General features: G+C 48.2%; 1 protein-coding gene across 3 annotated transcripts in view; it reads right to left on the bottom strand.

Annotated features, from left to right (window-relative positions):
• The window catches only part of MYOCD (myocardin), a 119,647-nt gene extending 95,187 nt beyond the window's left edge, over positions 1 to 24,460 (bottom strand). Inside the window, exon 1 of one of the 3 annotated variants that reach the window (XM_064466931.1) lies at positions 24,271 to 24,460. In XM_064466931.1, coding sequence (XP_064323001.1) covers positions 24,271 to 24,418 — 148 coding nt within the window. In that variant the 5' untranslated portion in view covers positions 24,419 to 24,460. The remainder of the gene's footprint in view (positions 1 to 24,270) is intronic. The other 2 variants (XM_064466934.1, XM_064466933.1) reach the window with 2 other exon arrangements.
• Positions 24,461 to 25,708: the final 1,248 nt, after the last annotated feature.

Genomic DNA, 25,708 nt, shown 5'->3' with positions numbered 1-25,708 from the left:
TATGATAACTTTTGGATCCCAAAGTTCCCACAAGTTCATACATTGCATACCTGTACTTAATGAATTGCCAGAGTCGCTTTTCAGTATGCCAGGAGGGGCCAAAAAAGTGAAGGTATTCAGCCACTTTTGACTATACATTAAAAGCACTAGGAAGTTCTTATATAAAAAATAATCAGTTCAGCCCATTTCCCAGGGAGATTTCTGAACTATTTTTGGATAATAGCTGACTACTAGTGTGTCTCACTGTTGAACTGAAATATTTAGAACAAGCCTTGCTACGGGGCTGTGATCTGCTGCATGGACTAGCTATCAAAAGCCATAGCACTAAATAGGTAATTCAGCCAGAAGTATCAGATTTTCATACTGTTCTGTCCTTTCCTCAGCCTAAGGCTGTAATCTGGCATTTCCTAAGTGTTGCTGTAATCACTCTGTCCCAAGCCTTTGTTACGCTGCCTGTGTCCCAGAGAAGATCCCACGGCAGCCTCTGGCTCCCTCCTCTGCTCCCTTCTCTTTGGTCTCCAATGACAAATTAATAAAAAGGATGGTCTGCAAATCTTGTGTCCTTGGCTTCTCAGGACGTACCAGATCCAACAACAGCTACACACCAGCCTTGCTGAGGGGGAAACTCCTGCACATGGTTTGAACCAGGGAGTATGCTTCGTCAGGCATCTCTTCTGATGGCCTCATATTACAGGTGATACCGTGATGGATCCAGCCAGGATGCAGAGACCCACACTCCGAGGTGTTTCTTCTCTTCAGAGGGACGTTTCAGCCTTTTGGATTGCTTGCTCAGATAAAGAAAGAAATTCTGGAGGAGTCCCTTCTTCTTTAGCCTTTGAGGGTTCATTACCACCTCATCAGCCACAGTGGCAACAGAACAGCTGGGCTGTAGCTTATGCCAAAACAAGGTCTAGCCTGGAATAAAATGTGCCTGTTGTCCCACTAGTCCACAGAGGCTTCTGAACAGATGCCTGAAGGGGACTTCAGCAGAAACTACACCTTAGTTTAATTTCTTTGTTCTACTGTATGCGAGGGAAGAAATCCATTGGCAAGTTTCAAGAACTTGGAGTGGCAGGGACATTGGAATAATCTCATTTTACAGAAAAGAAGCAGGGTCAGGCACAGAAAATGGCTTCTCCAGTATGCTGCAGGTAACTAATGGAAGATCTGGGAACACCACTACTAACTTCCTAATGGGAAGAAAATTTGAATAATGTTCTGTTTAGGAAAGACTAGTTTGGGTTTATTCTTTTTCTGAAGCAAACTGGAGCACCTGTGTCCTGACACTGCCCATTTTGTCCTCAGCCCTGCAAAACCTTTCTGGCAGCTCCTGGGCCAGCACATTGGGTCAATACAGGCAGTTGCTTTTAGAGAGTTCAGAGGCTCTAGGAAACTCAGAGGAAACCTGTGCAGATGGCTCTGAGAAGGAGTCATTTTATTTCATTTTTTTCATGCTCCGGGTGAAGCCAAAGTAACATATTTCTTTGCGATATTGGCCTTACAGTCATATAACAGCAAAATTTCCCCAGCAATTCTTCTACTTTGAGTTGTACGAAACTACATATACAGAGAGCTGCAGACACCCAATGAAACCAGAGCCTCTCTGTACTGTAACGAATCTTCCTCTGGCAACAGACTGGGGAGAGGAATGAAAGATCAAACCACGTATCACTGTTATTAGTAATATCACACAGCTAGCAGCGTCCCCGTGCCGTATAGAAGTACATGCACAGAACAAAACCCCGAGCAGAAACGTTTTATCTCTGAAAGGGAGTCTGTTTCCATTCGTGTTTCTGTAAAGTGGCTTTTTCACTGGACAAACTCCTTGCCGGCAGCTCTTGCATGCCCAGCTGCAGCTTGCTGCCTAGAGGGCTTGCTGGAGACTGTCTCCACAGCACTTGCTGCTCCTGGCTATAAATAACGTTTCAGATGCCCAGGCCACACAGTCACACTGCAAGAAAGGTCAGGCATAATCGTCATTGCCTGAAGAGATCAATCTCCATGACTGCCCCATGGATGAGGCTTGCTGTCTGAACCGCAGCCAACGCTCTGGGCCTTATCAGGGCTGGATCACACTGGGAATTTTCTGATGAAAAACTTTTATTGGAAAATGCTGATTCATAGACATCAAAATGTTTCGTGAAAATGCTCCAGTTTTTATGAATTTACAAGGAAACCCAAACACTTTTTGGATGTACTCGTCGCTGGTCAGCTGCCAGGGTATCCCATGGCTTCCAGTGTGTCTGCTTGCAGGACAGCTGTGTCCTCTGGCCTGCTTCAGACACAGGAGCCTGAGCACTAAAAAGGCCTCTGATGGCCTTGCTCTGATCTAGCTCTTGGCAACCTTAAACCTCAGCATGAGATGGGTTGTAGTGGGTTTGGGCTCTGTGCAGTAAAGCTCTGGGGGGCCACCAGGTGCTTAGGGACTGGAGGTGCCTCTACCTTTCCTCCTTGGAAAGCAGGGCAAGTTGTTTTGTCTCCTTGCAGAAATATGGCTGGTTGTTTTGGTTTTTGTTTTTGGTTTTGTTTTTGTGGGTTTTTTTTTTGTTTGTTTTGGTGTTGTGTTTTTTTTTCAAAATTACAATAATCCAAGTATCCTGGCACAGCCTTCCCACTCCGGGCAAAACCTCGTCGACATCTCAGAGCTTTCCTGGAGCAGGAGCCCTGCTGCACCCCTCTGCCTGGTGCAAAAGCCCTACCTGCAGCCTGCCTCCATGCCTCCTGCTTTGCTCCCATATACCATGAATTCATGGCAGCAGTGAGTCACAAACACAACCACCTGGCTTGCTGCCCCACCTCAAGGTCAGCTGGGACTGGCCCATCCATGAGCAAAGGTTATCCAGAATGACTCTGTCACCAGCTTCTCAAGCTCCTGGTCCTTGGCAGCCCTTCTCCATGTGGGCAGAGGAGCCCTGTGCTGCAGGACAAGGTCTCTGCGGTGATGCACTGCCATGGAAAACAGTCTTATACTGGGGTTTTGCACCGGCCGAGACCACCTCTGGTACAGACTTTGTGCTGGGTGCAGTTTTTAGGCTGTTCCCATTAACTCTGCATGCTGGAGCCTTGCTGCCACCGGCAGCCTTGAGGCTTTGCTGGTTGGTCTTTCCAGGTGGCTGTAGCCATGCAGGACAGCCTGCCAGGGTTCTGCTTCACATGGCATGGTAATAATGTGCTCACTTTCTTCATGGCCTTGTCCCTCTCCTTTAGACACCCCATGTCTGCTCTCCAGTTCAGTCTGTGACTTTTAAGGACCACAAGACACAAATCTTACCCCCCCTCCTAGAAGGGAGCTTCATTAACATCAGCTGAGATGTGTTTGATGCAGAAAAGCTTAGGCCTCCAAAGAAAACAGCCTGTAGAAGTTTGCCTTCCTGCAAACTTCCCCCAAATTCCCCCTGGCCTGACGCACTGTTCAGTGTCTTTGCAGTCATGATGCCCCCTTACCTTCAGTCCAGCAACCTTCAGTGCCTCCCTTGGTGACAGCAAGTTCTGCATGGTCTCCTCTGGGTCCTGAGAAAAATCCCTTTCTTTCTGTCACCCTACAGGTGTACCAGTACTTAAGGGGCAGCTACACAGAAGATGGAGACTCCCTTTTTACACGGAGTCCCATGGAGAGGACAAGGGGATGGACACAAGTTGTTCTTGGGGAGATTCCGAGTGGACACGAGAGGGAAATTTTTCACAGTGAGGACAGTCACCACTGGAATAATCTCCCCAAGGAAGGGGTTGCCTCGGCCACGTTGGGCACCTTCAAGGGTTGTCTGGACAGGGCGCTGGGCCGTCTTGTCTAGGCTGGGCTCTTCCTAGAAAGGTTGGGCTAGATGATCCCTGAGGTCCCTTTCCGCCTGGGATTCTGGGATTCTGTGACTGTGTGGGTGTCTACTCCCTGCTCCTCTCACGAATTTCCCATCTCTGCTCCAGCACCTGGCTGTGTCCCATCTCTCCCCCATGGGCTCCCTTACTCTCCTCTTCCCCTCCAGAGCTTCACCTGTCCTGAGGATTTTGTTGGCCAGGATGTGGCAAACAACAGTCTTTCCCCTTCAGCCCAGCTGGGGAGGTTTTACCAAAGCAGAACACACGAGACGGCACTGTGCAGAAATCAGATGCCTCTGTTCCCTTTCCCTGCAGCTCTCTGCAGCCAGAGCACTACTGGAAGGCTGAAATCCCCCTGACATCTGGGGCTTCTCTGTGGCGAGGGGCACATGATAAGTCTGTGGGCAGAAAGGAAACTGCTGGCATGAAGCCCAAGCAATTGGGGATGGTGAATGAGCAGAAAGTATCATGAATTTAGTAAAATCTTCCTGGCTTGGAGTACAAAGCCCTGCTGTGGAGCAGGACACTTTGGTCTCTGGTGGGGCTGGTTGAGGCCTCCCCTCTGCCCTCCCAGAGAGGTGCCATGGAGGCATTCTACTTTTGCACCAAGAAATCCCTTTCTCATCCCTACTCGGAGTATGGGGAGACCCTTCTTCCTAAAGAGCAGTGAGAAACTCTGCCACTACGTGCCATTTGTCAGCCAGAATGAGCAATGCTGTGCTGAGGAAGTGCACGAGAAGGCACCACTGTAGTTGTGGGGAGCTGATGTGAGTACTTCCTTCCTGACTACATTTCCTCCACTACTCATAACACATGCAGGGAGATCCTGCTGTGGGAGGAGGAGTGATACGGCACAGGGTAGGTATGGCAGCGGAGAAGCTAGTGTAGGTATTTAGTACTGCGCTGCGGGTGCTTTATCCTGTAGCTGGGCGTTGGGATGTCACAGGGATGGTTATGGGATGGGCGATCCTGAGAGACAAAGACAGCAGTCGCATGGGCTGACAGTGCAAAACATAAGTGAACTGTGAACAAAACAGACAGAGCAGAAGTGGTGTTCCCAGGGCCACCACAAGCTCCCATGGGGCTAAGGGATGCTCAGGAACTCAGCTGGGCCCTTATTCACAGGGTTTCTTTTTCCTACATCCTCCTCCACAGTCACAGGTGGACCACACTGGCTGCAGCTGTGTGAGCAATTGCTTGCCTGTGAAATTCCTTGTACCAAAGAGGAAAAATGAAAAAATTTCAAATTTTCAGCCCTATTCTTCCAGCCAACACTACACCAACACCTGATGATTCATGGCCCCTCGTCCCTTCCCTCTCCTACTGAAGGACCTGGAGGGGAGAAGCTCCAGTACGAGTCATCACAAATACAGCTGCATTTGTCTGGTGATCATCTAATGCTGTTGCTTTCTTGCAGAGCAGAACAGAGAATTTTATTCAGGAAATAAAACACGGCACAGAAAGTCAGAGCAGCCTGGAGCAAGTGAAAGTCAAACTGCCTGGAGAAGGTGAAAAGCGCAGGAAAAGGGTTGTCTTACGAAAGCACAGATGAATAAATCTCCAAGATCATTAAGATACAGGCTGTTTGCTTCACTGCCAGATTTCAGAGTTTGAGAGTTTTGCTCATTCTGCCCTCCTTCTCTGTCTGTGAGGAGACCGAACTGCAGTCAGAGAACCTGCACCAAAACGCAGCATTCACCTATGCTGAAATGCAACAAAGTGGACTGAATTCAGGGCCAAATTTGCCCTGTAAGTCCATCTTATAGACTAATCCCTTTCCTGGGCTGGAGGGGCATAGCTCCCACACTGTGTTCATATATGTTCACACTATCACACTCCAAATCTCTCTTCCCTTGCTGGTGGCTCCCTACCTCCATGCTTTGGGCGCTTCTACCCAGAGTGGATGGATGGGATAGATTTCTCCTCCAAATCATAGAAAACAGACTATTGTGCAGATGTGGGAAACTGAAATGGTTGTAGCTGGCATCACAGGAGAAGTGAGGCTGACCCAGGTTTACCAGAGCTGGAGTGTGGGTCTCCTTGTGGGCAAAGAGAAAGGGGCAAAGCTTGCGAAGCTGTGAGCTCCTCACAGGTGTTGGGGGGAGGAAGTGTGGGGACCAAAGGGAGGCGAGTAGCTAAACAGCATCTGTGAGGAGGTGCAGGAGAGATTATGGCCAAGACTGCATTCCTGAACTTATGGGAGAGGGAAGGTTCTTGAAACAAAACAAAAAAAGAAAGAAATTAAGACCTGAAAACGAGGTTTGGTCTGAGCAAGGTAACGTTCCCAGTTGTTTTGTGTGCATTGCACATGAGGAACTGTGAGGTGCTGGAAAGGCACAAAGAAGCAATCTCGTACTTTTTTCTCAGTGAATTAAAGATTAAACATTAGTTTTCTTCTATTTTTACAGAAATAAACTACAAGTTATTAAAATGCTCTGAGTCAGCTGTATTGGGTTATGTTGTATATGATGAACAAACTGACCTGCATCCACAACTTCCATAATGCTCTATTATCAGGGCTGGTTTGTTAATGCAATTAATGTGGGATTATGCCTTGTGCTGGGTGTTGCGAGTCTGTGTGCGGGTGTGAGCTTTCCATCTGATACTGTATGTGCCGTCTTCTGGCTTTTGCCAGTTCCTTCTGGCAGGGTGGCTGCTGGCAGGCAGGCGGCTGCCCAAGGCTGAGAGTGAAGGAAACCATGTGCGGTGGAAGGGTACTTGCTGCCTCCAGTGTTTCTACTCACAGCCTGAAAGGAGTCCAGGTCAGTTCTGGCATTGCCAGGGGTCTTGGCAGCCAGGAAGGAGCAGTGCTAACCTCTATTTACCTCTGCCTTGATCCTTCCCAAAGACTGCAGTATATCTAGGACAAGGTCTGAAAGGGGCATTTTGATGCTTCCCAAGCTGTAACTCAACATCAGAGAGAGAAGAAAACTCTGTTCAGCTGGGAAGAAGAAATCAGGATCATGCTCCTGGGTCAGATGGAGAAAAGAATGTAAATCCTGGACTCCCTTATTTCCTTGGGTAGTCAGTGATACTCATGCTCTTAGAGATGCTTTGGCTTCCTGCTCCTTCTCTTCCCCGATACTGTCACCCAGCCTTGCTTTTTGCCCCAGAGCACCTCGCCTCCTTGTTTCCTGTGAGGGGGCAGTGGGACCCTGCAGAGCATGGGGATATGAAATAATATTCTTCCTTCCTCCTGCTTAAGATGCCTTTATTTATATACCTACTGTTGTCTTTAATTAGTATATTTGTGGATTTATGCACCTGGTGAGGTGTATTTGCTTACAGTCCATTTAAGATAGACTTCTTCACACTGCTGGCTGAATATGAGCCAGCTGTGCCCGGGTGGCCAAGGAGGCCACCAGCCCCCGGGCTTGTGTCAGCCCTGGTGTGGCCAGCAGGGGCCGGGCAGGGATGGGGCCCCTGTGCTCAGCCCTGGGGAGGCCCCACCTCGAATGCTGGGCTCAGGTTTGGGCCCCTCGGGACAAGAAGGGCCTTGAGGGGCTGGAGCGTGTCCAGAGAAGGGCAGCGGGGCTGGGGCAGGGTCTGGAGCACAAGTATGCTGGGGGGCGGCTGAGGGGGCTGGGGGGGTTTAGCCTGGAGAAGGGGGGGCTGAGGGGAGCCCTTCTCGCTCTCTGCAGCTGCCTGAGAGGGGCTGGAGTGAGGGGGGGGCTGGTCTCTGCTCCCAAGTCACCAGTGACAGGACGAGAGGGAACGGCCTCAGGCTGCGCCAGGGGAGGTTTAGGTTGGAGATTAGGAGAAATTTCTTCACCAAAAGGGTTGCCAGGCCCTGGCACAGGCTGCCCAGGGAAGTGGTTGAGTCACCATCCCTGGAGGTATTTAAAAGACCTGTAGATGTGGCACTTCAGGACATGGTTTAGTGGTGGCCTTGGCAGTGTTAGGCTTATGGTTGGACTCAATGATCTTAAAGGTCTTTTCCAGCCTAAATGATTCTGTGATAAACCATTGTCGTATTTCTTTGTCAGCAGCATGCATTCCGTGCACAGCAACAGCAGGATTTGTGATGGACAGGATTAGTCTCTACGAACTCCCCTACACTGAGAGTGCTGACTTTAACACTACCCTTGCAATGACAACTCTGCTGTGGGGATACTTTATTTTTTTATTAAAAGGGAAGTAGAAAATTTCCAGTCTCTCTGCAGCTCTTCCCAGAGCTCTTCTCTGTCTCTCAGCATCAGAACACCCTTTTGCACAAAGCATATCCCTAAGTTGCTGTCACACACCCATTGGGCCAACCACTGAGGAAGGGGTAAGTCTTGGAAATAATCAGTCAAGATACAACATGATTCTGCTTTCTATGCAATGACTAGGAGGTATACATTCATTGTGCTGTTCTAAGGACTGGAAACTTAGATTTTTAAACATACAAGGCTGGAATAACACTCTTTATGGCTTTCAAAAATGCTAAACTGAATATCTGTTTTTGAAAAAGGGAAATCATAGATCAGCTAGTTTAACTTCCATTTCCAGAAAAGTACTGGGACAAATCATCGAGCCAACAAATAGTGAAACAAATCAGGGAAAAGAAATAAAAAACAGCCAGTGTGAATGTGTCAAATTTAATCCTTCTGTGGCACTTGTGAATATGGAAGAAGCAGTACATGTCATCCATCTTCTGCTTAACAAGGCTGTTGACACTGTCTGACATGACATTCTCAAAAGCTTATTGGGAAAACATGGTCCGTATGAAACTGCCCAAGGTGGTGCAAAACGCTTAGAAAGGCACACTCAGAAAGAAGCTCTCACTAAATGCCAGAGTCCCCTTGTCCTCCATGTGTCCTTCTACAAAGTGGAGTAGAAAATTATTTTATTTAGTAAGAGGCAAAGTTGGAAGGGGGCACATGCATGCAGCAGAGCAGGATTGCAGCTAGAAATTATTCTTCAAAATAACTTAGGATGTGAGGACATTTACAGAAACAAATCCAGTGAGAATTAGTCAGGAATGGCCTATTGCACCTACACAACGTACAGAGCAAAATACTCTGCAGCTGTTCTGTGGAAACAGACCTAGATCGTGAGCCAGGTCAAGACCGTTGGTGATTGTACACAGGTGTGAGAAGGGTTAGCACTGGGCTGGTACAGCGCAGGCTGCAAAACAAATCACTTAAACCTCCTTCTCTGCCCAGCAGGGGCATGGTCTCAGCTTAAGCACTGTGTTGTGCTGTGCATCTCATCAAGAAAGATGAGAGATGATGGAAGAGAGCCCAGAAGTCTAGAAAGTAAGACCTTCAAGGGAAGACCCAAAGACGGAGGGTCAATCTGGAGAAAACTGGGCTGAGGGGAATGCTAATAAGTCTTTAAATCTAGAGAAGGCTCCCATGGAAAGAAGAAGGATGTTTTATTCTCCATATCCCTATTGGGTAGGACTAGGAGTTACAGGCTTATGCTTCAGGAAGGAGCTGATGTGAAGGTGGCTCAGGCAAGAGTTAGAATCTCCATCAAAGGAGGTTTTTAAGAACGCGGTGGACAAACTTCTGTCAAGAATGACTGAGGGAAAGCTGATCTTGGCTTTGGGCAGGAGAGGTTTCCTTCAGAGGTACCTATCATGCCCATATAGTTCTGTGGATTTAGAAGGGGTGTGTAACGCTTAGTTCCAGGCTCATGGCAACACTGTGGTGTTTTATATCATTTGCTCCCAGGCACATGCTCTCAGCTTTAACTGCGGAACACTGTTTCCTATCTAAGAGGACCCTTTTCCTTCAGCTCATCTGTGCTCCTGCTGCATAAGCCATTCCTCACCCTGCAGAGATGCTTAAAGGCGAGCAACTGTGAATCCCTGGCAGAGCAACCAAGAGGCACCCTGGGGGATCAGGCATTGTGAGAACCTTATTTCTAACCTCAAAGAACAGACCGTCACGGAAGCCTTTGTAAGCAACAATAAATGAGATCTGTCTCTGTTTCTCTGGAGAGTGCAGAGGCAGCAGCAGTGGTGCAGCAGCCGGAGAAGCAGCCGCGGGAGGAATGCTGCCTGTTTCCCTGGTTATTGCAGCAGAGCCATGATTTACATCCCTCAGTAGGCTACAGTGGAAGCAGCAAACCACCTCTTTCACATAGGTTCATAAACAATTAGACAAATCCATGGAAGAAATATCCACTGAGGACATTAAACCTAAAGTCCTTCTCCTGTTTAGGGAAGCCCTGCTTTGCTAATTGCTGGGTGGGAGAGTTGCTGCTATGTGGTTGCCCTGTTTTTCCACATTTCTTTTGGCTATCAGTGCTGTAGATGGGAGAGCTGCAGTAATCTTTGCCTTGACCCAGCCAGGACCATTCCTGTGTTCTTCGGCTGCATTCTCAGTGCATTCATCTGGGATGGCCACAGTCCCAGGGGTTATTGACAAATAATTAGAGACTAGAAATGGGACAGAATTCTGTGTCTCAGAGTCAGGCCACATCCCAGACTTGCTGTTTTCTGGATGCTGTTCAGGAAAAGCCGGGAGCCCTGTCCTGCTCTGACTTTTCCATAGGTAAGCCATGGGATCCTGCTGCGAGGCGTGAGTAGAGGATTTAGCTGCAAGCCTTTCTCTGCCAAACGGATTCTCCCCTGCACTGGATGCACAGCAGTAAAACAAACTGGCAAAGCAAATGCCATCCCATGTGCAGAACCATGCTTTTATTTAACTAGCACTAAAGTTTTCAGATGCAGAGGGCTTATTGAGCTGGATAAAATTCATGGCAATAAATGTTCCTTTCTAACTTCATCCTACAAAAATATCTTTGAATAATAGGATTGCATTTTTCCAAAAATATTCTTTATTGATTTACAGCAGTATCACATTAAAGCAAAGCATTAGAGTTCCTTCATTAATGAAATAAGACACACAAGTCTTATTATACTAGTGCTTTTCACTGGGTAACTCAGTAAGCTATTTTTAATATTCTCATGGAGGCATGCCAGAAGGATAATATTTTCATGTTTTATGGCAGAGAAATATACTTTCAGACAGTTTTGACTGACTTTAAAGTGTGCTTGAATGCCCAGGCATGTTTTTCCCTACAGAGTGACCAAGGCGAGAGGAGTTTTATCATTAGCACCAAGCAAAACCTTAGCAGAATGAAGTCCCAGTTGCCACAGTGTCAACAGTGTTTCCCACACACAGTACCAGGAGAGGCTGGAAATAAAGGATAGTCACTCCTCCCTCCCTGAAGGCAGTGGAACGAGTCACTGTCATGGCACTCTCATATCAGGAATGCTGCATTTCATCCAGGTACAGGTAACTGAGGAAAAAACTCTGCCCTTTTTCTGCAGCTGCCATAGAGAGAAATCCTGTCTCCTTACCCAGTTTCCAGATTGCACTCACTGCATCTTCTCCAGTGCAATTCTCATCCTCGTTTCTTGTCTCTCCAATGTCTCTCTAATATTTCTACGTATTGCTTTGGTACTGCATCTCAGGGAGAGGGAGCACCAAAACATTGCTGTCCTGGGTGGTGTACAGTGGGAGCAAAGAATCACCTCTGAGCAGCCTGTGCACCTGTGGCTGGACTAAAGTACAGGCATGATCTCAGTTTCCTTTCTACTGTGTTGTGACTGTTCCTCTTCATATGATACCTATTCCAGACAGTCCCACATTGCAAAGGGCTATTTCAGGCCTAATGAGGGGCTCTTATCAACTTTTGGGCTCATTTTCAGTGAAGCAAATCTCTACTGAGTGAACAGGATCACAACACACACGCGCCAGGGGCTGGCTGAGGCTTTTAAGGCAGATTAGCATTTAAACCCATGTTTCAAACCCTGGTTTAGTGCTAATAAAGGCAGATTTCTTCAGGGGACCTTTGGGTGTACAGCAAAGCTGCTGATTGTTCCCGTTGAGAGTCTGGGGCTGCACAGAGCCAAGAGGAGCAGGCACCTGCCAGCGGGATGTTTCAGAGCTACTGGGTGCATATCTGGATAACAGCAGCCCATGCTTGGACAAGCCACACAATGCAGATGGACAGATTCTGTGTCATCCCCTCCACGGTTTCAACAGAATTATCCAAGGGCTGGCAAAATCTCCTACCTTCTTAACATCGCTGCTCCCTTTTGATCCCTCTCCATGTTAGAAAGGGTCTGTGTCTTCCTCCCTTCTTTGGTGTCTATGCAGAGCTCACCAGGGTGGCAGAGCACTTTCAAAGTGATGTCCAACCATTATCCCTATACAACACACATCAAGATCGGTAGGAAGTGGAGGTGACCAGCATGGCTCTCTTGAATCATGCCCGTGGACCTTTATGCCCAACAGATAACACAAAGTAAGAAATAAAATACGCTGCCAAGGCTTCAAGGCTGCATTTGCAAATTCTGGAAGCCAACTTAACGCTCACTCTTGGAAGTTCTTGTTTTGAGCAGTGACTATGCCAGTACAGCAGACAGGAGATGTTTGCAGGGCTGGGCTTTGAATCTGAGAAACCTCTGGTCATTATGACATTCACATACCCTTGCGCTGGCCTGGTGTCATACTCATCACAGACAGTTTAACTGAGCTTGACCACAGCATCTTGGGATGATGCAGAAACCTTCTGGGCTGTACCTGCCTGTGGGAACTTCTCAGCAGGGCTGAAGGCACTCTTAGGCCAAAAGGAGACTCTTGGCAGCACTCTCCTCTGCTTCCAAATGGGCCTCAATTGCAAACAGATGGTCATAATTTTGAAACCCCAAGAACCACAGGATGAGACTGCAGCATGCTTGAAAGCACCTTCAGGAATCTCTGGCAAGATCTCCAATGTGACAATGATGTTTATGGACTACATGCATCCATCAGGACGGGTTCTGTCATGTTTACGTTAATGTTACGATTTCTCTTGTTTTACCAACATCTTTGCTCGTAACCGTGTTCCTTCCGAGCACTGCTCTAGCGGTTTGCAAATACAGTCCTGAGTACAGAACATGCAGTGCTTCTGCTGGCTTCACATCAGTCTCTCCTGTAACCAATTTGGACAATAATACTGTAACAAATCCACAGGCACCTTGGTCTCCATGCCTGTCACTGTGCAGCAAACCATGGTTGCCCATAGCTGCAGGCGACAGCAGCTCTGGCAGTCCAATGTTCCTGCTGCTTGGGCGGCCGTTCCCTAGTTGTGAGCAGCCTGGAGACTGTTTCAGGCTTGCTTTGTGGTCCTCCAGGACTTCTTGCTCCTAGACTCCTCACAAACATAGAGGATCGCTGCTTGGTGTTTTGGTCATGCTAAAACTGGCCAGCCTCCTGACACCATCTCATAATTAACAGTGCCTATGTCCTGGTCCTTCTTCTCCTCCTCTTCTACTTCCCTGCGTTGCTGGAAGCTATGCTTCAGTGTGAGCAGTGCTGCCTGGTGTTTACTTTCACATTTCCAAACAGTCTTTTGCATCCTGACCAGTTCAGCCATCCTTGGCTAAACTGTGTACCACTGAGGACAATGTCTATTGTCCTGCCTGCTGCTGGCTGGCCAGAGGAGTGCTTCACATCTGACATGAGCATTGTAGGACTGTGGTTTTGGGAGAATCACCCATAAAACATTACCCATGAGCTGGTTAGTGTTTAACATCCACTGCTGACAGCAGCGTGTGCCATAACCCTAAAACCCATCTGCAGTGGCAACTCCAGCCCCTGCAGCTCTCTAGATGCTGCTGGACCTCCAGAAGGTTTAACAAGTGCTTGGAAGCACCATAATTAGCCCTGCATCGTCAGGAATATGGGGACAGTGAACACAGTGATGATGGAGAGCCTGGCTTTGTGTTCGCAGGTGCTTGTGCCACCTGGTCAGTGGAATTGCAGCCGTGGTCATGAAGGTGGTTAGCCACAAGATTTACTTTTTCGCTAGTTTTAACATGAGACAGGAATTGTCAGCCTGTGAAAGGCTCGGCCAGGCTCCTGTGCCCTGCCCTGTCCATCAGTGTTCAGTAAGCCCATTGGGGGAAGCAGTTTTGATCTCTGAGTTTTAATAGTTTTCCTCCTTCCCTCCCTTTGCAGTACACCTTCCCACGCATGCCCCCAGCTGCCCTTGAACCCTTGAACCAGAAGCCCTTGAACCATCATGTTGGGCAAGAGGAACACAGACCTGAGCAGCTGCCTGGGAGCTAACAGCCTGGACAGGCTGTTCCCTGTTGCAGGGGAAGCTTGTTATCCTTAACCCAGACAAAACAAGAGGAAAACAGCACTGGGGCAAGAAAACCAGCTGCTGCCCTACCCAGCCTGGAGAGAGATTCATGAGCCCTAGTCCAGTAGATGAAAAAGCCAGCAGTGCTACAAGGTCCATGACCATAAAACACATCCCCCTCTGGAGCCTTGTTATTGTGGAAACAGTGCACTGAGTGTTAAACAGCTACTCAGGTACTGATGCTGATTTATTTGCAAAATCTCCAGGTTCTTCCTCTGATTTCTGGTCCTTCATCAGTGGTGAGTATGACAGCACTCTGGTTACCAAGCCTCAAAAGAGAACTCACTGCAGGGATTTACATCCCCTACTGTGAAAATCAAAAACATCATCCAGGGAAACAAAGTACCAGAAACACAACACAATTGGGCACGAGGCGATCCATCGTGGAGCCAAGAGGTTTCCCAGATCCCAGCTATCATCAAAACATTGCCCTCCTGCAGAAGAACTCATAAGGATGCCCATAAGACAGTGTGGGAGGCTGCGTCGGGAAGGAGGGTTTGTAAAGCTGAAACCTCACCAATATAGGAGGGGAAGTACAGGAAAATACCCCAGTCTCGTGGGTCCAGAATAGCCCAGTCAAGTGGTACCTACATTGATCTCTTGTGTCCCCACTTCATAGCCTCCAGCACAGCTTGCTCCTGACCAGCAGGATTTAGGGGGATGGGGAAACAAGGAGGAGGCAGCAGAGATTTCCTATACCTTCTGGGAGAAACAAAGGGTGTGCAGACTCAGGGTTGCAGCAGTAGCTATGGAGAGATTTTGCTGCTGCTCAGCAGCCTCAGAAGGAACAGCCCCCTCCCTGTCGCATTCTCTACGTCCCAGCCAGAAACAGGCCTGATTTGGCCCTAAATGCATATATAACAAAGACACAGCTGTGAATTTCCTCTCTTCTTATTTTAAAAGATATGAGCTGGTTTGCACAACCCTAGTATGAAGCAGCTTTTCCCATCCATGGAGCTGTTCTCCAAACACCATCCCAGCAAACTACAGGGAAGCAGCCACAGCACTAAACATCTGCACAAACGTATTGTGCCAGATGTTACCAGAAGACGATGCTGTGCTGGGTCTGGAGATGGATTTCTGAAAGTGCCACCCCTTCAAGCCTGGCCAGAACCAGCCCTGAGAAAGCAGGATCCACAAAAAACATGGGAACAGAGCACAAGGGCTATGATCACAGCCTGTCCATTCCCCTGGGAGATCTTGCTTGTTGCACAAACAGAGCAACCAGGCACACAAGGGAGAACGAGGGCAGACAGAGCTATTGTGACGGGAATGTCAAAGGAAGGGAGGAACTAGCCCTAGCCAGCCCCACATAACCAGCTCCGAGCAGGTCTCCCACAGAGACCTTCCTGGCTGCTGCTCCGCCATGGGAGCAGGCTCTGCGTCTGGCGCACTGGTCTCTGTGCTGCTCCCCAGCTCTCCATGAGCTCTGTGGCTCCAGCTGCACTGTCAGTGCACAAGTCCTGACCAAGCAGCAGCATGGGTCATGCTTTCCAGGCACGGGTGCCTGCACTGCCTCCTCCCAGCCCCAGAACAGCCAGCATCCCCACCCTGACCGCGCAGACCTCTCTTCGGGGCTTTGCGAGCGAGTGAAACACTGCAGTGGAAGGGCACGCAAAGCCCTGGCCCACCCCCTCTGCGGAAAGCTGGAGGCCAGCCCCAATTCACCCAGATACTGGCTCTGCACTGAGGGTGGGCCTGGCTCCTCGAGGAGCCTGGCACCCTGCACCAGCACCCCCCCAGCTGCCCAGGGAAGCCCCACACCCAGGACCCGACCCTGGTCCACATGGGGAGCCCCTGGTTTGAGTCCATCTGTCCTTCCCACAGCAGGGGCCGGTTCCCAGGCATTTAACCCTGGGCTGCCTCTACTAATGACAATTTCCACGAAGTTAGGTAAAAAAAGAGCTTGCACTGCACCGTGGAGAATGTCATGAAGATTATGTGGTGCCGTGTGGTTTCTGTGCCGTTCCCCTGCAAATTGTGCAGAGGTCAGACAGCGCTGAGAAAAGTGCCTGTGGGGTTCACACATGCACACGTGCACGTCCACACTCACAAACACTTGCGCACACAGACACGCAGATACAACGTACGCACTTGCTTTCCTTGTTGTCTCTTAATTTAAAAAGTCATTCAGAGTGAAAATATGTTTCCTCTTTGTGAATGGACAAATCTAACACAGATGGTGCATTAACTGGAAACATCTTTTGTTCCAGTATGTTCATATATTCGTTCTGTTCAAGGACAGAAAGCACCATTTATGATCATCTCTTCAGTGTTCCTGATCTTTACAACTTGGTGATCTTCTGCTAAAAGCTGTAACAGATCATCACCTCTTCTCCTCTTCCCAATACTGCAAAAGCACAGGTTTAAAGGCTATCGGTGTCAGCAGTGAGGCATCTGTTACAACTCGCTGATGTGGAGCAAGGTTGTCTTCCTTTTGCCTGTAATGACGTCTGTAGTACTTTTAGTTTCCTGTGACAGCCTTCTGTGGCTCCTTTGGGCTTGCTGCTCACAAGCTGAGGGCACTGAGGCAACTGGGTATGAAGCAAGGGCCAGAGAAACTTTCACAGATGTTCCTGCATGAATTTCCTTTTACATAAGAACTGATCTTTTGGAAGGAACCAGTGCACCCCAGCTGAAAGGCTTGAAGTGTTGGAGATTGCAAGTCCCAAGGTAAGCCAGCCTAATGACAAATTACTCTGAATAACTATTTAAGCCTAATTTCTTAGTCAATTTTTCTGTTAGGCCGGCTTACCTAGACACTTATTGCAATAGGTCTCCTTCCCTACTGTTCCCTGTTAGATTCTCCACTTGGGTATGGGCATGCTTGCTCTTTATGATGTTGTGATTATTGCCATTACCTCCAGAAACACCTAATCTTTTCCAGAATCGACCTGATTTCTTGGTGTCAGTGAGCTTAACGTGCTACTGATTCCCACAGGTTAAGAACACGCGCAGCAAATACAGTGTTATTCTTACAAGATGATGGGGTTTTTTAATGATTTCAGGGCTATCAGGTTTTATACTACAGATCATAGTTTCAAAAATGAGTTCCACATGTTCAGATGTCATTCACATGTCATTCACCAGGCTTGATCATGAATTAAGACATGTGTCCTGGATTGAACTTTACCCTTGACCAGCTAGGTCTCAAAACTAGCTACAAAAAAGAGGGAGCTGCTGAGTGGAACCTGACTGCAGGTGCTCCGAGCAACGGCCTCAGGAATGTGCAAATCATGAAAGCAGCACAGAAATAACCACAAATGTAAACAAGATGAAACACAAATGCAAACTGCGCATCAGTGCTCTTCCCCCAGTGCAGCAGGGAGAGGAAAGCTTATAATCACTGACACACTTCGTTTATTTAATCACAGGCGTGGTTACAAGGGAAGGGCAGCAGGTGAAGCCTGGATACTGAGAGCTGAGGCTGGTCTGACAGTGGCGTGAGGAGACCCAGTCTCCTGGGGCTCAGTCCTGCTGGTGCTGAGCGATGGTCCTGGCCAGGGGGGCACTCAGCCCTGCCCCAAACACAGACTCATTGAAGGCAATAGTTCCCCAGCACTACTGTGTTTCACAGCACCCAGGCCACGATAAGCAGTGGGATGGGGCCACTTGTGGAAGCGTTGCAGGACCTGGTCCAAAGCACCAGGAACCACAAGAAGGATCAGGACACATGGCTATCCCCATTTCAGTTTGATTTCTGAAAAAGGAAGCGAAGCAGCAGCTTTGACTCATAATGAGATTAAAATTGTTCTTAGAAACATCCCAAAAGATACCTGAAGAAGAAATGGGAGTGACTCCCGTCCCATCCCACAGCGCCACTGGGAGAGGGGTGAAGGTGATTACACAGAGTCAGGCACAGCCTTGTTTTTGGGTCGAGACCAGTCAGCTGGGGCAGGGACACCATGGGGCCGAGAGCAGGTTTAGCTGAGGGATGGGGAGAGGGGAACTGACTCCAGTCTCGCAGCCACCATCCTCACCCTGCACGTGATGTCCCCACCCAGCAGAGGGGGGAACCGCACCCGGGGAGCATGGCCAGGGCCCCGCCACCCAGGGGTTTCTGTGCTGGAGGGTGAACTTGGGACTTGACATACGAGAAAAAGAGGCTCGAGGTAATTCTCAGGCTACCAGGCAGGTGGCTGCAGGAGGCAAAGGCCAACGTGTCTGTGGGATGGGTTCTCTGCAGGGTGGGCCATTTCTATCTGAATGCATCCCAGTGTTAGAACCTGGGAGAAAACAGTCCTGCGGTGTAGCCCCTCTCGACAAGCCAGTTCCTTTACCCTGCAGACTGCAGCTAGCAAGGGCCAGGAGCCAAGAGCAAAGCTGATCATGAGGTGTCAGGAAATGTTTGCCATGACTTTATCCTTAAAATAACCCCTGTGGACATTTTGCTCAGCAAAGTAAGGTCCTACCCAACCTCTTGGTGCACAAAGCAACTCAGATCTTCAAGGAGGAATGACGGGTCACTCAATGAACTCCTACTAAAATGATAACGAAACTCCAGATGGCCAGCAGGGAACGGAGTGGGACCGTGACTGGCTGAGTCCGAGGCAGGGTCTTCGTCCTCTGCGACCACCGCTTTGATCACTCCGCCAGACCGAGAGTGTCTTGTGAGGGGTATGAAACACACAGGCAAGCAGGTTCCCCCGCCTATCTTAAGGGAAAAAATAGATCCCACAAAACAAATGAACGTCTCAGTGCCTTAATAGAAAAGTGATGTGTGTGGTGCTTGTGCAAGTGAGACGCAACTCAGAGCTCTGTTATGGAAATTTTGCTCCATGACAAATATGTTGTGAATGACTTGTCTTGAAAACACGCCAACATGTAGGTGCTGCTATCACAACATTCGATGACTTTAACTTACTGTGAACGTTCTTGTGATAAATCATGGAAAACCTTGCTTGTGCTATCTTTAGTCACTGCAATGTTTCACTCTCACAAGTCACTCACAGCTCTAAAAATACAGTTTATATCATTGGATTCCTGGAATTCTTTTAGTTCTTACATTCTGATTTAAGTGGCATTAAAGCTGGGCTGCACAGTTCAAGGCTGCAGGCTGATATTTCATTGTGGATTAGGTATCACCTGGGTTCAATACAATGTTTGCAATATTTATTTGATTTGGATCCAAAGGTAGTTTGGAAAATCTTCCTGTAGATACACCTCTTACCTGGCTATGTGGAGCAAGGGCTAGATTTTCTTTAGGACTAGATAGTAATTTAATAACCGTTCCAATATAGTTTTAAACTAAAACACATGCTCATGACAAGAACTGAGCGGAGACTACATGGGGTTTTCTCCCCAAAACCTGTAGGTGTCTTGCCTCTTCTGGCCTGTGCACTGTGACGATTTCTAGGTCAGACATCTCTCATGCTTTTTTTTTTTTGTTTCACTTACATGACTTTCCTAGTAGTTATTGATTCAGAAGCACCAAGAGCAAGAAAGTGTTGACCTCCCACCAGCCTTTCTGGATTTGATTACCAGCTCACCAATGGCTGATAGTTTGAGCAGAATTTAATGCTTTCTAATTTTCCTTGATAGGGACTATGAAGCACGTTACTCTTTTTTTATCCCAACTGGCAGCTCAACAAAGCCCAGCAATAAAAAGCTCCATTTGTGTAATAAACCATTGTACAATCTACTACTTATGAACACGGGCCCTGACAATGTGCAACCATTCTTCACATTACATTAAACGCAAACCAGATGGGCACTTGAAAATCCCCCCCTTTGTTGCAGGGGGCTAAAGGAGCCGGTGGTCAGAAGGTCTATTTCACTACACAAATAAACAGAAGAGTTTAACTACATTATTTTCCAAAATCAGCAATGGGAAACCTATGTGGAAGCTTTATGAGCAGTCAGCAAACGTGCTGCTGAACTGGAGTAGGTACAAGGGGAACTCTTCAGCTCTCCTAAACGGCCTCCAGCCATGTGCCTGTGGACTAGGTCCATCACCTGCAGTGGGAGCTCTGACACCCAAACCTGGAGACACGTATGTGGAGACAAATGGGTAAAATGAATCCCTTCTCTAAAGGGTGTCTTAGTCACAGCTGGTCATCTAAACTCCAGTAGTCACTGGAGAGAAATGGGACCCTCCAGGGGGGACTGAGCCCATCCTGAGCAGTTTCTGAGGCAGAGAAACCTCATCAGATCAGACAGGATGTCTCATACTTAGATAACTCTGTAAGTGAAATACATCTCACTCTCAGAGTCCTAGGGCAAGGAACAAGGGACAGTAGCCCTGAGCCAGGGACTTCGCTATCTCTGGACTGTACCAGAGGATGTTTAACTCCTCGCGCATTAAGCACACGTACTGAGAGAGTTTTTGAGGAGCTGTTTGATAGTAAGTAACTCCTGTGTGTCCTCTGACCCCTTTTCTTGTGATTGTAAGTGTTATAATGAAATTCTTTATGAAATCTACCTGACCAAATTGACACTGGGGGAGATGCGTGGCCAAAGTCATCCACAGAGCCTGCATCCTCACTGCCTTCCCTGCCGCCGGGATTGTGTGCAGAGAAATCAGTATCTTCATTCACATAAGGAATGAGCAGGGTATGGGCAGTCTTGATGCAATCCAGAGAAGACAAGCAAAATGTTGTACAGCTGTTTCCATGGCACATCTGCCCCAGATAAAGTAGAGGTGTGCAGCATGATGGGATGTGGTGGAATGGGGTGGGATGGGATGGAAGCTGTTACTAGCCGAAGAAAAGTCCTAGGAGCATTGATGCTTCAGTGTGTTGGTATCAACATCTGAGAGGGTTTCAGATGGACCTGGGAGGGAAAAGCAGCTTATGGATCCTAAGGATGCTTAAGATGCTGTCAGGAACTCAGTTTATTACAAAGAGACAAGGTATTGAAGACACTGTGTTTGTTTTCCTTAGCCTAGCAATCAGATCCTGTGTGGAGGGAGTTGCTCTGTAGACCCCTCTCTGACCCCAGAATGGGGGTCACAGAGCATTGAGCCTGTGGACGACTGAGCCTGTGAAGGATGCACATACTAAGCACCTCTGGGTCAGAGTGTGATGACTTTTGGTATCTGAACAGTGGGGCTTTGGTTCACACTGTGCAGTGCAGACACTGTCCCTCACCGTCCCCAGGCCCACCATCCCAGCATCCTCGGGAGGTGGCTGCTGGTGACCCCAGTGCCCTGCAGGGGCCCATGTGCTCATTGCATCATGAATTATCTCAGTGCTTTTTGTACCTGCCTTCATGTGCAACCCAACCAGCTCTGGGAGGACTAGAGGTGTGGGAAGAGCATCATGTGTCCTCACTCTGAGACGTGCCATGCCTTGACTTTGCAACTCAGCAATCTCACTACATGGACAGGCGAAACAGGCTGGCTAAAGCATTGATTGAGAGGGTGAAGTCAGCATGTTGAGCTCAAAGTACCTTTCTCTGGCAAGACAGATGTGCAAGAGCCCATGGGTCCAGTACCCAGCCAAGGTGCATGCACAGTGGGTAGGGTGGGAGGTCTAGACAGATCTTATCTCTAAACCCAGTATCACTGGTGACTTTAGGAAGACCCACAGCCATGTTTGCCGTGGGGTCTTCCAAGACAACAGTGCACAGTTCTGCCCAGTTCAGACCTGTGTGGACCAGAACTTAGGAGAAGATGTCACTGAGCATATAAACCCCATGGGCTGTGGGATTAGGGACAGGGCACCCATCCCAGGGCAAGAAAAGGGCCAGGGGCTGGGGGTACAGCCGAGCAGGCAGATGTCAGGACTCCTCCTTGTTGTAGAGGTAACAGTCTCCATTTTCCTGAACCTATGCATCCAGCCCTGGGTTTTTGCAGGTCCTGCTGAATGGGCTTTCTGCTTGCTCAAAGGTGATTTATTTTTACAAATTTAAATGAAATCCCCTCAGCCATTTTTGAATAATACTAGAGTTAAAAAGACTGTTTTCCTATTTAAAAGTATTCTAGCTAGACTGTTTTTATTAAATCAAAGTTAAGTCAAATAAAGACAGCAGTTTGAAAGTTCAGACTCAGGCAGGAGCTAGTCCTCTCTGAGGAGCTGTGCCACTGACAGATGGGTGTCTGTCCAACACCCACAGATCACCAGCCTGCAGATGGAAAGAGCATGGGGTAGGGGCCAGGTCCTGCCTGGGTGGGGCGTGCACACCCTACTGCCTCAGGAGATGGGATGCAACAGGGCAGGAACAGGAGGGGGATCATACATCTTGCACTTGCTTCTCCTTACATGCCCTGGCAGATCCCTAAAGAAAACAAATGGGAGTTTCATCCCTTTCACCCAACTCATTTCCCAACATCGCCTCCTTCAGTGTCATAATCTTGGATGGTGGGTCCCTGCTTCCTCCTGCTGCTCTCCCCCCTGTATTTGTGGGGTGAGGGTTGAGGGTTGGAGTGGTGAATGCACCCATATGGCTGACCTTCATGGGGGTGGGATACGAGAAGACACTGACATCTTGCTTTTTCCCCCAGCAATCCCAACTACTGCCCCTCCACCCTGCGGTGGTGGGATGGGGTAGAAGGTCTCTGCTGTGACAGACCAACACATGGCACTGAGTGGGCCAGGGAGGCTCTGCCCTTGGCAGGGACAAATCTGCTTCAGGGCTCTGCAGTGTGCTGCAGGGCAAAAGGAGGTGACTGCTGTATGCTGCTGCAGAGGGCAGTCTGTGGGGCCATGGGGTGTCCCCCTCCCTCTTTGCTGGCTGCTCTACCAGCCCTGCGGTAGCTGTCACACCAGAGAACATGACATCAAAGGCAGGCCCGGGTGCCACATGACATGTGTGACACTTGGTGGGCCCGCCAGCTCCTGAGATTATGTGAGATGAAGGGAGCCGGCTGCTCCCAAACAGGGATGGCAGGAAAAGCTGAGCCCCTATGCTGTCTAAATGTGTGAAAGAAAGGGAAAAGCAGCAAAAGAAGGAGAGCAAAGGGCTGGAGGGATGCCCAGACTGTGGGGGGGCTTTTCTTGCCTAGGGACTCTGCAAACAGCCCAGAGTAACAGGGCTGCAGGGGTGGAGCCATGTCCTGGTGGGACATCAGTCTGAGAGCCCTGGTGGGGCTCGAGCCCCTGACACAGGGTAGCTGCCAGGCAGATGCTCGAGGAGCGGCCAGGCTTAGTGCAGTCGGTACCTGCATGGCTGCTGGTCATGCTGGGAGGCAGCTTTTGCCTATGGGCACCTGGAGGTGTTTCTTTCTTTGCCTTCTCATAGTAAAAACCATGTGGGAAAACGGATGCAAAGAATAAGGATGTGAAAGCTACAGAGAAAATGTGATTTTTTTTTTTACATCACAAACAGTCTGCCCCTTTACAAGTCCATGTCATCTTTCCCACTGTTATCATATTATCTTAGGTATATTTTGATACCTGGGACTGTAGAAAAGAAATGCCCTCGCTGGTGTGACTTTGACTATGGGCAGACGCTGGGCCTGGTTCACTACTGTGTTACTCCAGTCTGACACCAGTACGTTGCCATGATGACATCATTTGGATTATTTCTGATTTATAGTGATTGAGAAAAATTGGGTCCTGTACAATAATGCAAACAATCAAAGACACACAGCAAAAATAGTGCTTTCGAGCTGCACTTTCACATTACATGATATTTTGAGGACTTAGTGTTGAAAGCCTTAGAGTGCACAAAAGGAATTTTCTTCATTCCACATATCATACAGTTGCCTGAAAGAAGTGGCAATAACTCCTTAGCTTGAGCATGCTTTTTCAGGCTGAATTGTGGGGGTTTCTGTCCATCAGCTTTCTACCAACAGATCTCCACTGAAACTCGAATCAATATCTGCCAACAAGACTAGTTTCTGGACCCATGACCAAGGAAACACAAATGACCCTTGCAGTGGCCTGGGCCAAATTCTGCTCTCCGTTACATTGCTCTGAAGCAATTTTGCTGAAGACAAGGTTGTCTGAAGCATCCAGTGCTCTGTGAGAGCAGAGCAGGTCTATCAGTGCCTTTGCAAACAAAATACCCTCTCTGTTTCTTCTCCACAGATCAAGTTCAGATCACCCTAATTGCCCAACAAATCCCATTACTATGGTCAGAACACCAGTCTCTTCCTAAGATCTTGAAATGCCACATTTCAGCCAAAACTATACCAAACACTAGGATCGCAAAGAACACGGCAACTGCCTCAATTCTGACAACAGCATTTAAAGCTTACCCAGAAATACTGAGTTGAGGATCCACTTCTATTACATTTTAAAATGTTGCCATCAGAAACACCCTCAAAAGCACCACACACAAAAATAATGAAGAGCCGCAAACCCAGCACGTGTGAGAGACGTTAAACCTGCACTTATCCAGTCTCTCTTCCCCTCTCCGGACACCGCTGGGCGGGGAACTTACCGTTCTTCCGCTCCGCAAAGGGTGGTGGCTGGAGCTTGGTGCCATCTCTCACTTCGCTGGCAGCCTTTTCTTTGGGTGCCTTTTCTTCTTCATTTCCACTTGGTGCATTTTTGTGGTCTGAGCAATCCTGTTTGATCACACCATTCATCACCGTGCCTGAAGGGACTGGTCCAGATTTTGGCTGCTCCACTTTGGATAATCAGGTAGAGAAACAGACACCAAGGTGACCTCTGGAAGAGACGAGAGGCAGGTAAGGATGAAGTCCCCAACCAACCCTTGGAACAGTAAACAAAGATGGGCATTTGTGCAACAGTCAGACCACAGACAATTAATTACTCCATCTGTTCTTCTGTGTTAGAAATATTGCAGGGGAAGACTTCAGGTTTCCCTCTTGCCTTCTCGATTCTCTTTACCTGGGTCTGCATCCTTGACTGTTTTTCTGGAAGAATTTCCACCCGTAAGCACAGAATATGTGCAGAAAGCCAGGGGTGTTATGAAGAAACACGGTCATAGACTACCTACATGAGAGAGCCCCACAACTGTTAGAAATACAGATCTACAAACGAGAACAATCTTCCTTTTTACAAGGCTCTGGTTTGCTGAGCAAACTGGGTGGCAGAAGTAATTCCACATGACACAAAATAGGCTGCTAATTGCATGATACAGATAGCAAACGATGAACAGCAAACGCCAGCTAGCTTTTACACTACTAAGAGTACCCAAAAACTATCCTTTGATATCAAAGTTAGCACACATGGTAGAGTTAAACCCTTTATGAAGAACTGGACCAGGTTAGGTGAAATTTTTTTAGAGGGTTTGAAGGATGAGAGGAGTGGTTTGTTTGTTTACCACATTGTTCTACTCTGAGGTTTATGTGAGGTTTATGGTCAAAATAACTCAGGATAATTCCCAGGATATTTTACAAGTTCAGGTTGTGCTTCTACAAAACCTCTGGTCAAGGAGGTACTTCCTCTGATGACACCTGTATCTCACCAGAAGCAGGGAGGGGAAGGACTCAGCTCACGCCAAATGTATTTGTGGGATGCAGCACATGACCCAGGAGGAGCTGCTGGTACTAAGCACAGCAGAAGAAATCTGCAAGGACCGTTTCAGCAAAGCATTGTCCAAGAAAAATCTCCAGATGCTAAGTGAAAGTGAATGCCTGTAAGAATCAGCACCAGCTCCTAATGAGTCCCATCAGGAAAGAGCTAAGGAGAGCTAAAAAAGGTCATTTGTGGAGAACAAGAATAGAAAAGTGCAAGATGGATTCAGTGATAAAATCTGATTTAATACAAAAAAGTTACCAATTTACTGTATAAGGAAGTAAGAATAGTGCATTGTATACGATACCATCTCCTCCATGCTACATGTGCCAAGGCTGCCTCACACCCTATTCCTACCCTGCACCAGCAGGATTTCGCCATCTGCTTTCTCATCC

The sequence above is a fragment of the Phalacrocorax carbo genome, chromosome 16, assembly GCF_963921805.1.
Source record: "Phalacrocorax carbo chromosome 16, bPhaCar2.1, whole genome shotgun sequence".
Classification (NCBI taxonomy): Eukaryota; Metazoa; Chordata; class Aves; order Suliformes; family Phalacrocoracidae; genus Phalacrocorax; species Phalacrocorax carbo.
Note: the sequence above shows the minus strand (reverse complement) of the source record. Positions and strands in the feature narration are given on the sequence as shown.